This window comes from Agelaius phoeniceus, chromosome 11 (genome assembly GCF_051311805.1).
Source record: "Agelaius phoeniceus isolate bAgePho1 chromosome 11, bAgePho1.hap1, whole genome shotgun sequence".
In the NCBI taxonomy this organism is placed as follows: domain Eukaryota; kingdom Metazoa; phylum Chordata; class Aves; order Passeriformes; family Icteridae; genus Agelaius; species Agelaius phoeniceus.
Genome location: NC_135275.1, coordinates 12,167,934 through 12,180,542, shown reverse-complemented (window position 1 = coordinate 12,180,542; position 12,609 = coordinate 12,167,934). Strand labels below are relative to the sequence as shown.

Here is a 12,609-nt window from a genome sequence, read left to right as displayed (position 1 = left end):
TTCTCCAAGGATTGTTCCCTTTCTTTAGCAGCACCACAGCACAGGCTTGGTCACTGCCATGGTTGTTGTCGGGGAGGTGATGTTTGTCTCAGAAAATTGCTGTGGCCAGTTGCTAACAGGTAAGTTGTCTTTCCCTTTTTCTTGCCATCTTGTGCCCCTGTCATTGTTATATATATATATAACTGTCTGTTATATGCAAGGATGGAGATTTTTCAGCCTTTGTGTGTAACTACTGACTTGTTAGTGCACTCCTGGAGTTGGAAGCCTGCCTGTGCTTTCTCCAAAACTGTGACTCTGCTGAAGTGTCTGGCCAGTCCTTCCTCTCTGAGGACACAGGCACCTGTTTTCTTGTCTGCTTTCTTGTATGCTTGGGTGGCTACAATTTTTTGGGTGAAGGCAGTATCTGAGCTGTCTGTTCAGCCCCTGTTGACTTCAGAGCATTCAGGGAACGAGCATCCCTCTTGTCCCTGTTGTTCTGTGTAGGAACATGAAATTTTCAGAGAGGAGATACTAATAACATCTGAATGACTAATGCTGTTGAAGGGAGGGCTTGGAAAAGTTCAAGGTTTAATCAGGTTTTTGGGACTCAATGCACAGTGCACACAAGGAGCAGCATTGTGCTGTGAGAGTAAAGGATGAGCTTCTGCAAGAGGCTGGCGCTGTTCATGTTGTACAGTCATGGTCAAAGTGGAGATGGCACTTCCCACACAGCAGTTTGCAGTCAGTGTGAGTTGACAGACTCGTCTGCTCAGGGTGACATTGTTCTCCTCCCTTGCTGTGGACAGCCTGGCAAAGCCATCACAGCTTTGGGAGCTGGAATGTGTCTGTGCCCAGCTCCCAGGGATGAGCCATCCTGGCTAGAGCTGGCGATGGCAGACCATGGCTTGGCTTAATTCTCTGCTTGCAGGGTGGGTGTGCTGAGAAGCGGGTTTTCGTTTTACCTTCTAAGCTAAAATAGATTTGACAGAACAAATTTACTGAGAGGCCATACCAGCCAGACCATTTATTATAGTTGGGGCCTATTTTGAATAAAGGTGCTAGCTCTGCTGGGGTTGCTGCCTGCCTTGGAAGTGCTGAGGGAGAAGGACAGAGAACCCTTTTATAGGCTGCAAATGGTTTCAAGGGTTTTAGGTTGGAAATTGGAGGTGGGTTATTGGCAATACCCAAGGCAAGGGCTGCGGAGGGGCAGTTAATTAGGCAGCCACATTTGGGTGCAGCTCTGGACATGCAGAGCCTTAAGCCAGAGTCAAGCTATGAACTTCAGGGTTACATGTGATCAGCATGTGGGGCAAAGGGGATGAGCACACACATGCCCTTTGCTTTTCCTGGTTGTGGTTAACTTTGTAAGCATAAAAGTGCAGGACAAGCTTTGAAGGGCATTTCAGCAGATTATAGAAAACCTTGGAAGAGAATCAGTACCATGCAAACAACTTGCTCCAGTCCCAAGGGTCTGGCTGCCAGTTCCCAAAATAAGCTCTGAAAAGGAGTGTGAGAGCTTTCCTCTCCCTCCTCCTGTTACCAGCAGAGCAAGCTCAAGGGGAAAGAGCAGGATTAGAAAGGGGGATTTGCTGGCTCATGACAGCAGCAGTGTGCCTGCTCTGTTTGCTGGTATGGCAGAAGGCAAGGCTGTTGCTTTGGCATGTTGGGTTAGGAAAAGGAGGTGAAGGAAGTGCTGTGGTGTGGCCAGATGCTTCTGTTCAAGGGCTCAGGGAAGATTTGTACAAAATAACTTCATGTAGCTTTCCCATGGAGGAAACCAAGCTGGCCTGTGTTGCACTGCGATATCATTAAAACTCCAGGAAGGAAAAATGCCTCCCTCTTTATTCTTTTATAACAACTTTGTGAGCCAGGGTCATTCCAGTACTCTTTGTACAAGGCTGTGACAGTGATGAACTGTATGAGGCAGGCTGTGCAGACCTGCTCTGAGGGGAAGGAAGGCTGGTGTGTTAGTTACTGCTCCTTGGGATGTGCTTTAGGAGATGCAGGCTGATCTTTCATATCAAGGCTGAGTTGACATTGTATCTCTCCTGTCTGCTCAGAAGGTTTTATTCCAACACATTCTTGGCACAGCATAGCAGAAGTACCAATATTTCTATTAATTTTCTTAAGCTTGCTTCCGTAACAGGAGGCAGCAATCTGCTCTCTAGAGCTCCTTCCATCCCCTTTCTCCATGGATCTAAAACCAAAAATTTTCCAGGAGTTTCAAAAGGAGTTTGCTGGTGGCAAGTTCAATCTCCTTCTTGTTTTGAAAAGCTCTTTTTGAGAAGCTGAAAATGCTTCAGGTGAGTTGTTTTCTGCTGTGCTGTTCTCTGGTCTGAGTGCCAGTCAGGCACAGCATCTCCAAAGCTGTTCAAGGTGCTGGCTCTGGCCATGCTGCTCCTGGGGTGGCTGCTCCTTCTCTTGCTAGGGGCAGGGAACATGGTGTTTCTTGTTTCCTGATTTTGTGACCTTTTCCAATCAGGCATGCAATTAAACACCAGTGTTCCCAGTCTGAAAGCTCACAGGTGTCAGCACTTCTCGCTCTGGTGAGCACAGTGCTCGTGGTGCTGCAGTGAGGGGGCACATCAGGCTTCACCGGGGATCCAGCACTCTCCAGGCACACAAGTGCCTCAGGGCTGGGTTTGGCACAGACCAGCCTCAGCATGGGATGTGCCTCAGCTCAGCGTGGGAGGAGAGGACTTGGTGTTAAAAGTGCACGAGGGTTGAAGCCTGGAAGCTTTTGATGTGACAAAGACCAGGGCTGCCCTGTGCAGCCCACAGGGAGAATGGCTCACTGCTGTCATTTCAGCATGAGGCTGACCCTGCTGTCCAGCCAGAGGGAAAAGCTGATTTTTTATTTTCCTCTGTATAGGGAATGTGGGTTGTTTATTTGCTAAAAAAATCTGCTCCAGGGTTCACTGTGTCAGCCTGCAGACAGCTTTGCTGGTGTTGCCATCTATTTTTTTTAATGTAAATGAAGACAAGATGCTGACACAAAGGCTGCTGACTTTGGGAGGTCTGGGAAGCCCAGCTTTTCCTGGGGCTCTGTCTCATGCCAGGGTTTACTGTGCTCTGGCAGAGGTTTGCTTGCCTTTGGTCATGAACCCTCCTAAGGTACCACTTGTCCTTTGCCCCTGAGCTGCCATTCCTTCCCCTCTGCCCTTCTTGTCTCTGTGTTTTCTTAGGAGACAAGTGTTTTCCATGCTTGACATCTTGCCCTCCATCAGCTCCCCCCCAGGCCAAGTAGCTTTCTTTGCCAAGTTCCCTTTGGATAGTGCATATCATGCAATCTATCCAAACTCTTAATTGATCTCTTAGGAATTGTTTTTCATCTAAATTCCTGGAATGTTTCCACCCACTGAAGAGTTTCCTCCAGAGAGAAGGGAAATGAATCCTGTGCCACTCCCCTGCAGGAGTGGTGGCCATGGGAAGGCTTTTGTTTGTCTTGTGCCTGTTGGGAGATAGATGTGGGCTCTGCAGTGTTTGCTCAGTTGTGGCAGTTCTGCTAAATAAGGCAGAGCAGCAGGGAGGTGAGTGGCAGCTCTGCATCAGGGCCTTGAGGCATAAGGAAGATGAAATGAGTTGATGAAGGTTGCAGGTTGGCTCTGGTGCTGCTAATGGCTCTGGCATGGGAGCAGGCTGTCCTGTCTGTGCTTGCTGCAGCAGCTGTCACAGGGTTTGGAGTGTGAGTGGCTGGGGAGCCCTTAGAAACAAGTGACTTGTCCTGAAATGTGCACGGAGGAGAGAGCAGGAGGGGACCTTGAGGCTGCTCTTTGGCCCAGCCCCACCCTCTGGGCAGGGGGGAGAGTTCTGTGGGGCACTCTGACAGCACCAACCCTGGCTCTGCATGGACCAGGAGCTCTTACAGCATCTGGGCACTGCCTGGGAGCTGAGAGCATCAAAGCCACTCCCCAGCCTGATCTGCAGCCACAGCTGGGGTCAAAATGTAGGATTTAATCAGCAGTTACTCCTGGCCACAGTGCAGATGCTTCCTGTTGGAATTGGGTTTAGTTCAGGACCAACATCACATTTTAATGGCCTTTAAAAAGCATGGGAATCAGGTGCTGAAGCAGGCTGAGTTTGCCTGATACTGCCTATCCTCCAGCAGCTCCACACTGTTTAATCTGGGGTGTGGGAAGCACTTTGGAGTGGTCACCAATGACACCCTCAGACACACTCTGTTCAGAAAACATAACTTTATTATTAGTTGCAATATACATTGTATTCCTTTAAGAATCCTAAACTTGTATATGGTTTTTCCACTGAAAATACATGTGTATGTATATATGTTTTATATATGTATATATATATATATATATAATGTATTTTATTGAACTGGAACACAACAGAACAAGAGAGACAACCTCAGGAATTACTTGTAAAAGGAATCATGATCCCAAGGGGTTTGTGCTGGCAGTGTGCTAAGGTGAGTGGTATAAAAAGGACAGGCTAAATAGAAAACAGGATGGGTTAGGCAGTGGGAAATGGCCTCTCAGTGCTACAGGTGGTGAGATATACAGTAGTTACACGTTGCTATTGCTCAGTCACGGGTGCCACCTGTTCTCCAAGGCAGACCAGACTCTGGTGCAGCTCTGCACAGCAACATTCGTAAGGCTGGCTGTGCTCCCTGCAAGTGGTACCTGCCAGCTGGAAATAGAGTGTAATTACATTTCCCTCAGCAGCTGCTCTGCTCATTGCTAATCTGGTCAGCCAAGGAAGAATTCCTCCAGGGCTTGGTGAAACCTAACTAGGTCAGTATAAAGGAGCTTACAGGCAGGGAAAGGGATCAGCAGCAGCAGAGAGAGCTGAAGCGTGCAGATCGCTGTCTCACCTGGCCCAGGCTGGTTTGTTCCTGGCTCCTTCCCTCTGCACTCATTTCCCCACCTGCCAAGGAGCTGTGGCCCCTCTGCTCAGCAGCCAGCCCAGGGGTCTGTGGGGTCAGCACAGGCAGTGTCCAGCTTCTTTTGGATAGGTTTCCCTGTGTTAATTGCCTCAGAAGGTAACTCTTCAGAAAACTGGCTGAGGGTGGCAATACCTGCTGCTGTGCCATGGCTTTGGGGTCATTTGGCTTTTTTTTTTTTTTTTTTTTTTTTTTTCTTGCTGTTCTTTGTAGGTTTTGTTTGTAAACCTTTTTTTCAAACAGCCTCCCCAGGCCGTGTGCCACTGCTGAGTTTAGCTATAGACTGAAAGACAAGTCTTCCCCAGATCAATGTAATTGGTTTCCCTTTATTTCTGTTCAGCTGCAGATGTTTCTTGGGTGAAAGGACACATTTTAGCAAAGGCACTGACGACTGACGTTCCTCTGCCTGAAGCCAGGTTGGAGGGAGCGGGCGGGCTCTGACCTTTCTGCCGAAGGGTCACTTCCCTCTCCCCTCCTGCAAAGTGCTTGTCACTTTGGAAGGGATGTAAAAATTGTGGGCATTCATTTACTCCTCCTGACTTCCTCAAGAAAAGTGCTTTCAAAAATCCTATCCTTAAATCATCATCTTGCTACTACCCCCGCAACGTCTGTCACCTCTGGATCACACCCACTTGTTTCCCCTTCCAGCTGAAGAAGCAGGTGAGATTTATCACTGCTGGAGTGTTTCTCTTCTTGCTGTCTTTCTCTAGCAGCATCTGGCCAGGAGGGAGCTTGCTCAGGCAACAGAAGTTGCCTCAAGACAGGCTGCTGGAAGATGGAAAGCAGGTGACCTGCCCATTGCTCTTTCCCAGAGTAAGTGTCACCAGAGGTTTCGCAGGGGCTGCTGAGAACAGCCGATTGCACTGGAATAATATTTCAATTAAAAGCTAACCTTTCTGGGAGAACTACAGCTCTTTCCTCTCTTTAGAGGCAAGAAAATACAAATGCCAAAGTGCCTGGATCAACCTGTATAAAAGAGCTTCCCTGACTTGGGCCCCTTAGGGCAACTACAAGGATACAACCTGCATCCACACATCTTTCATCCATCCGTGCTGCTGGGACCGAATGGGACCGAGCCCTGATTCTGACTGTTATTGCACAGAGGTCCCTTTCCTGAACCTTGCTAGAACTGCTTCCAAAGGGAGCAGAGGTGGGTGACCCCCTGACTGTCAAAGGAGGGATCCAGCCCAGGGGACAGCAGCTCAAGGCACAGTGGCTGGTGCTTCTTGCTGCTGCCAGGGAAGGCAGTAGGGGCTGGTTTGTCACTGGGGGAGATGTCCCACTCTCTCATAGTGCAACATTTGCATTCTCTTCTTACAAAAGCAGAGGGAGAGGTGCAGGTTAAACCCCTTCCCTTTGGATAGTGCCAAGAAGTATATTCACGCTGAGGCCATCACACTGGATAAATCAGCCTGCACAGCCACTCTGTCATCACTGTGCAGCTTTCACTGTGCCACTACAATGTCTCTGCTCTCATCCAGGGTCTAAACTCTCTCCTCTCACCCTGCTGCTAGCAGAGACTCAGGCAGCTCAAGAATTTGCCTTACCTGTCCACAGGCTCCTCCACAGCAGCTCGTTCAGCAGGGTTTGTGGATGCCCAGTACACAAGGTACAGGTGGATGGATGGATGATCACACTCCACACTCTGCCTTCAGTCCCCACATGTCCTGAAGGGCTGAGCTCAGCCCCTCAGTGATCCACCCCAGTGCTGACTGGGAGGAGACTGGGATGGCCTTGGACAGGATCTCTGCTCTTGCTGTGGGGCTCCTGCTAAACCAGTGGAACATGAGGACACCCACTGCTACTCCCCAGCCACCAGATGCTCTGCACTTCTCTCTAGCATTATTTTCAGGACATTTTCCAACTGATGAAGGAAAACAACAGATTATGACTGTAAAGTTATGGTGAAAGGACCGGATCCTGGTAGGACAACATTGTTCCTTGCCAAGAGAAGGAATGATTAACTCCTTCTTTACTGTCTTCCCATTTCTTTCCCAGCTTCCAGCCACCTCTATATCATATATTATATTACTATATTCTCTTATAACTTTGACTTTGCTTTTTCATTTTCAGTAGCACAAGTGATTAATTCCAAAAGGAAAAAAGAAAGGAGAGTTAAAAAAAAAAAGGAAGGAAAAAACCCCTGACCCTAGGGATATTTACAGAATAGTTAATCTTGCAGAGGAGATGGGGTTTGACATGGGGAAAAGCAGGGGAATTGAATGTGCTAAGTGGGTTTGATTCCACATTCCTGCTCTTCCCTCTGGGATCCTGCCTGGATGATGAAAATCAAAGCACTGTTCAACATGCTTTCCCCAAGTGCAAACTCGCAGAGGATGTGCAGGGTGGTGGGGGAGGCATCTCTGTCCTCTGGCCTGGTCTGCTTAAAAAGGTAGTATCCAAAAGGGTCTGATATTGAAAATCAGCCTTTCACCTTCAGGGAGCTGTCAGCTCCATCTTTAGCCTCTCCTCATCACCCAGCACCTTTGTTAGTGCTCTCCTCTCAAGGACCAGGGTTTTTAAGGTGCTGGATGGTGGGGACAAGGGACACACCTGGCATCAAAACCATGAAGTGGAAGATACTGATTTCTTTTACATACCAATAATTATTGCAGTATAAACACACCCCAGTCACCACAGCGAAAGCAGAGAAGGGGAAGCTGTGGAGAAAGTTTGGTGGGTGAGGGGCATCCCACAGCTATCAACTCTTCTCCAGATTAGGGCAGTGGCCATTTACATCAGCAAATAATGCCCCACCCTGTGCCTCTCCCCCCACCCTCCCTTAAGCTGTGTGTGATAAAATATTCCAAGAATCCCTCCATGTTAGATCTTTTCCCAAGAGATTTCTAGTAAGAAAAACATCTATTCCTAGAAAACCCCAGTAAGAGCTGCAAAATGCAATTGCTCTTAAGTATGGCTGGTTTCCCCAGCTGCTGAGACCTTCTGGCCAATCCATGTCAGTATTTCTGTGAAGACAGAGGTAGAGACCTCAGGCAGCTCTTTGTGGAGGGCATGATAGGCTTCCTCATACACCTGCAACCAGGGAGAAGTAGAGATTAGCACAGAAAAAATAAATCTGCATGAACAAAACAGCCTTCAGTCCCCTCTCATCAACACCCACAGGTTCAACACCTCCTGCCCACAACTTGTCAGGTTTTTTCCAAGATGTAGCAGGTTATGAAATCAAGGAGATGCCACTGGTGGTGGTGGCCCTCAGCAAGCAGGAAGGTGTTGACATTGCTGCCTGCCTGACATCTGTGGGTACCAGAGCACCCTGCTGCCCTTTAGGAACATAATGCATGTCCCAGCCCCATTCCACTAAGGAGGAGGAAATACTTATCATGCCCTTGGAATGTAAAGGACAATGGGGGATGTTCCCATCATGCCTTGTGCAATTTTACTCCTTTTATGCTCAGACTATCCAGTTATTTTTCCAATGACAAAAGCTTTCCCTTGGTCTCCCTCCCTTTTCTTTCAGGTTTATTCATGTGCTAACAATTGGTTAATCAGCTGTGGTTCTCTTGAAATGAGCAGATGTGAAGTGGCTTTTGTTGTCCAGCATTTTGGAAAGACCTTCCTGCACCTTTACATGCTGGGACACGAGGTAAGGCTGGTGCTCACACAGTTGGCATTGTTCCAAAGAGCTTTTTGGGTCAACACTTTACCTGCTCGTGAGACTTGCTCTACTTCTACACGAAGAGGGAAGGCTAGGGCCAGGTTTATAGATAGTTGGGTGGTTGGGGTGAATGTGTAGGGTAGCAGCCCTAGAAGGTTAATGAGTAGGAAGATTATGAGGGATGTTAAAACATTTGTGTCCTTTTTTGTCTAGGGGCATTATTAGTTGTTTTATAACTAGATTAATAAATCACAGTTGGAGGGTTGAGAGTCAGTTAGTGATTCATCAATTGTCTAGGGATGGTAGTAGGAGAGCTGGGAATGTTATTGAGATGAGGATTAGTGGGATTCCTAGGAGGGATGGGCTTGAAAATTGGTCAAAGAAGCTTAAGTTCATGGTCAGGTTCAGGGGCTAGTGCTTGGAGTGATGAGTGGCTTGCTAGAGGGGGGATTTATTGATACGAATGACAGAAGTTTGGGTTGGATGATTAAATGCTTCATGTCCAAGGCACCCTTTAGGCATGCAGCCACCATCCCCTGCCCCCAGCCTGGCTGTAGCTGGTGAAAGGCCACCACACTGAACCCAGGGAGGGCTGAGCTTGGGCTAGTTACAGGGGCTGCCACCTGCCCAGCCTCCCCCATCCACCAGCTCTGTTTGCCTCCATCTCTCTGGAGGCCAGCAGGCTCCCACCCCTCACAGCCACTCACGCTCACTGACAGCATAATCTCCTAGAAACCAAGGAAGCAGGATGACCTTGAGTGTTTTGTCCTGGCTCTGCACGGTGTCCATGAGCAGGTAGGAGCCCCTGATGTCGCAGAGCTTGTCGGAGGAGCCGTGTAGCACCAGGATGGGCAGGGTCAGCTTGGGCAGCGCTCGCTCGATTCTGGCTATGGCGTTCATCAGCTGGATGACAAAGGACACCTTCATGCCACCGTGGTACACCAAGGGATCAGATGTGTAAGACTCCATCTGGCAGGGAGAAAGAGGTGGTTTAAGATCAGCAATATTTCGTGCATAAAGCAGGTCAGGCTGGCAGTGAAGAGTCTCCCCTTGGCTTGCACAGTCGTTCCCTACTCTCTCAGGACATCTGGCCATCAGAGTCAAGGTCAAGGTACTGTGGTTTACCAGCATCACTCACACAACCTGACATGCTCTTTGCTGCATGTTTCTCTCTTACATCACTAGAAAATATTCAAGCCAGAGCTCTTAGACAGGGGCTCCTGCAGGGAAACAACCAGTGTTGTTTCCAAGACCATTCCCACAGGGGCTCCTGCCTGCATTTTTCTCCTCTGCTGTGCCCTTCTGTCATTCCAATGTGATATCTCTTCTACAGAGGGTTCTTCAAACTGTGTTATTTGAAAGGCTGATGTTCTCCAGGCCAATATTCTCTCTGCTGAGGGCTCAAATGTTCTCTTTCCCTGTCTGGGGGTGGTGACCATGACCTACACCTCCAGATAATTGACAGAGGTGACTGCAAAGCCAAGGGCTCATCTCTGGCTGCAAAGCGTGACAGACAAGGCAGCAAATGATGGTATTAGGTGGTAGGCAAAAAAAAAAAGTAGTCAACAACTTGCTCAGCCAGATTGTGAGGGGATAAAAATGCTCAAGAGCTGGTACAGAAAGTTGCTAGGAAGGAGTAGTTACTGCAGCAGGCAAATCTACAGTAAATATTTGTATACTGTATGTGGAGACGGCCCACACAGACCCCACTATGGCAATATTTGCCAGAATGCTTTGATTATGGGCTGGTCTCTGGCACAGCCTCCACTTTCTCCCAACCCTGGCAGATGTTTATAGAAATGATGGTTATTTATAGGTTAGCTGAAAACAGTCTCCTCCTCTCCTCACAGGCACTGGGGTCTGTTCAAATTCTACCTTGAAGGCATTAACTTGAGGTGCTTTTGCTCCTGCCTGTGCCTGCCCTGAGGGGACCATGGGTGGGAGGTGACCCAACAGGCCACCCAAGGACACGTAGCCATGTGGAGGTGTAGCACAGGCAGGCACTGCAGGACAGAAAGGTTTTGGGGTGGATTCTGTCTTCAATTCCCTCTGAGATGAGATTCCCAGGGTGGCAGAGCATGGTGGGGTTTTCCCACCTGGATGCATTCACTTGCCGGGAGGGTTTGAAGGCAGTTTCTCCTGTTATCATCTCAGATGTGCTGCAGAACAAAACACTGGAAAAGGAGGTGGCAGTGGCACCTTGGTGCTCCCAAGTCTTTCCCCATCACTTTCTTACTTTCAGTGCCCACAATCTCCCACTGCTTGAATTCATGGCTCCTATCCCTACATGCAGCAAGAGAAAGATGTGGGGGGAAATTTGGGACTGTTAGTGGCTGACACCACTCAGACCCAGCCCACAGTACTGAGGATGGTCCAGGGAGGCTGTACCACTTTGTGTTGGACTGAGAAAATTCAAGTTATCATAGAACTCACTTAGGGATCCTTGGAAGTGGTGGATGTTTCTAGGATTTGATTAAGGCTATTGTTGTATTTTGGTCTCTGTGCAAGATTATGTCTCCTCTGAAGTGAGGGGTAATTTTTGGCAGGGAGACAAAGATAATCATCACAGCTCATCATATTAGGATATTACACATGGTATCTCCCTTTCAAAGAAGTATGTGCTTGCTGAAGGTCTGGAAAACTGCAGGCAACTGCAAAGATGAGACTGTGGTTAAGACACTGGGACATGGTAAATATCCTCTGCTCCTGCTAATGGCCCTGGGAAGCAGAGACTGAACAGCTCACAGCCCTTTTGGCTCTGCATGGACCATCCCAGTGCCCAACCAGCTTGTTGGTGCAGAAATCTCCATCTGCACCTTTCATCCCCTGCACTGTTCAGCTGTACCTTCCCTGCACTCCAAAGTCTTTCAAACAGGGCAAGAAGCTGCCTGTGTTTAGAGAAAAATATTCCCTTGTGAATGGGCTCGTGGAAGAAGTTCAGCTTTGACTTTCAGAACACCAAGGGCCTGGTGGGGTGCAGCTCACTCTCCTGTGGGCAGCTGGGTCCACCCTGGTATGCTCAGCCAAACATGGGGACTTTGACCAGCTTTTGAGCAAAACCACCATGTTGCATGTACTTAGAAACTGGCTTCAGCCTAATCTGGACCTATGTCACAGTGCTGTGCTAAAGCAACAGAGTTTTGAAATGGTTTTATTATTTTTTAGTTTGTTGGGTTTGTTTGGTTGTTTGTTTTTTTTAATTGAATGTAATAAATAAGAGATTTTGCAGCAGGGATTCAGGAGGGATGGGTGGATGGATTGACAGAAGGCCCCTTCCCATGGAATAAAACAGTGTTGATGAATTCATGTGAGCTGGCCTTGTCCCCAGTCCCATAAGTGCTACAAGAATGACCTGAAGGGTTTCTTTCTTTCTCCCCATTCTGAAAGAATGGGGATTTTTTAGCTACTGAGCAGCCAACAAATATTTTTGTGTAGTGGTTGGCAGGAGCAAAAAAAGACCAAATCCAGTCCCAACCCAACAGGAGTGCAGGGGCAGTATCCTGTTTGTAGTCAGTGGACAGGAATCCTTGTCAGAGTTAATGCTCAGTGCATGGGGTGAGTGCCAAGCAGAGCTCTCTGGGGAAGGAGGAAAGAAGGGAATGGGCTTTATGTTTTGGAGGCTACAGTCTGCAATCCCTGCAAGCCCAAAACTGTTGTTGCTGCACCAAGCTCTGAGATAGGGGGCAAGAACAGAAGGTGATCCCAGGAGAGCCTGTGACTGCTTCCAGACACTGCCATGCAAAGGCTCCCCAGGGTCTCTCACAACAGCTGTGTTTATCTTTATGTAATTCCAATACAGAAGCAACCATCAGGTTGCTGCATGGCATTGACCTGGTTAGAGGCCTGCATCTCCTCTGGCAGCCCCATCCTATGTGGACTTGGCAGGAGCAAGGCTTGAATCAGGGGGACCATTCCACTGAGTCAACAGCACCTAACAAAGATTACTGGGGTAAAGAGGCTCCTGTCACTGTGATGTCATTCCTCTTTGGAATAACAGGACTGGCTTTTAAGGTTGCTTCTTGCTCTCTTTTTTCTCTCTTGTGTTTGGTACAGCAAACATCAAACAAACATCTCTGTATCATTCCATATTTCAGTCCCCATAGCCTGAAGACAG

The 12,609-nt window shown here is 48.3% G+C and overlaps 1 protein-coding gene across 2 annotated transcripts in view; it reads right to left on the bottom strand.

Annotated features, from left to right (window-relative positions):
* Positions 1-4,160: 4,160 nt before the first annotated feature.
* The window catches only part of MGLL (monoglyceride lipase), a 62,267-nt gene continuing 53,818 nt past the window's right edge, over positions 4,161-12,609 (bottom strand). For both annotated transcript variants that reach the window (XM_077184791.1, XM_054640161.2), the window contains exons 7-8: positions 9,249-9,464; positions 4,161-7,912 (exon numbers count right to left, since the gene is read on the bottom strand). In XM_077184791.1, the coding sequence (XP_077040906.1) occupies positions 7,787-7,912; positions 9,249-9,464 (342 nt within the window). In that variant the 3' untranslated portion in view covers positions 4,161-7,786. The remainder of the gene's footprint in view (positions 7,913-9,248; positions 9,465-12,609) is intronic.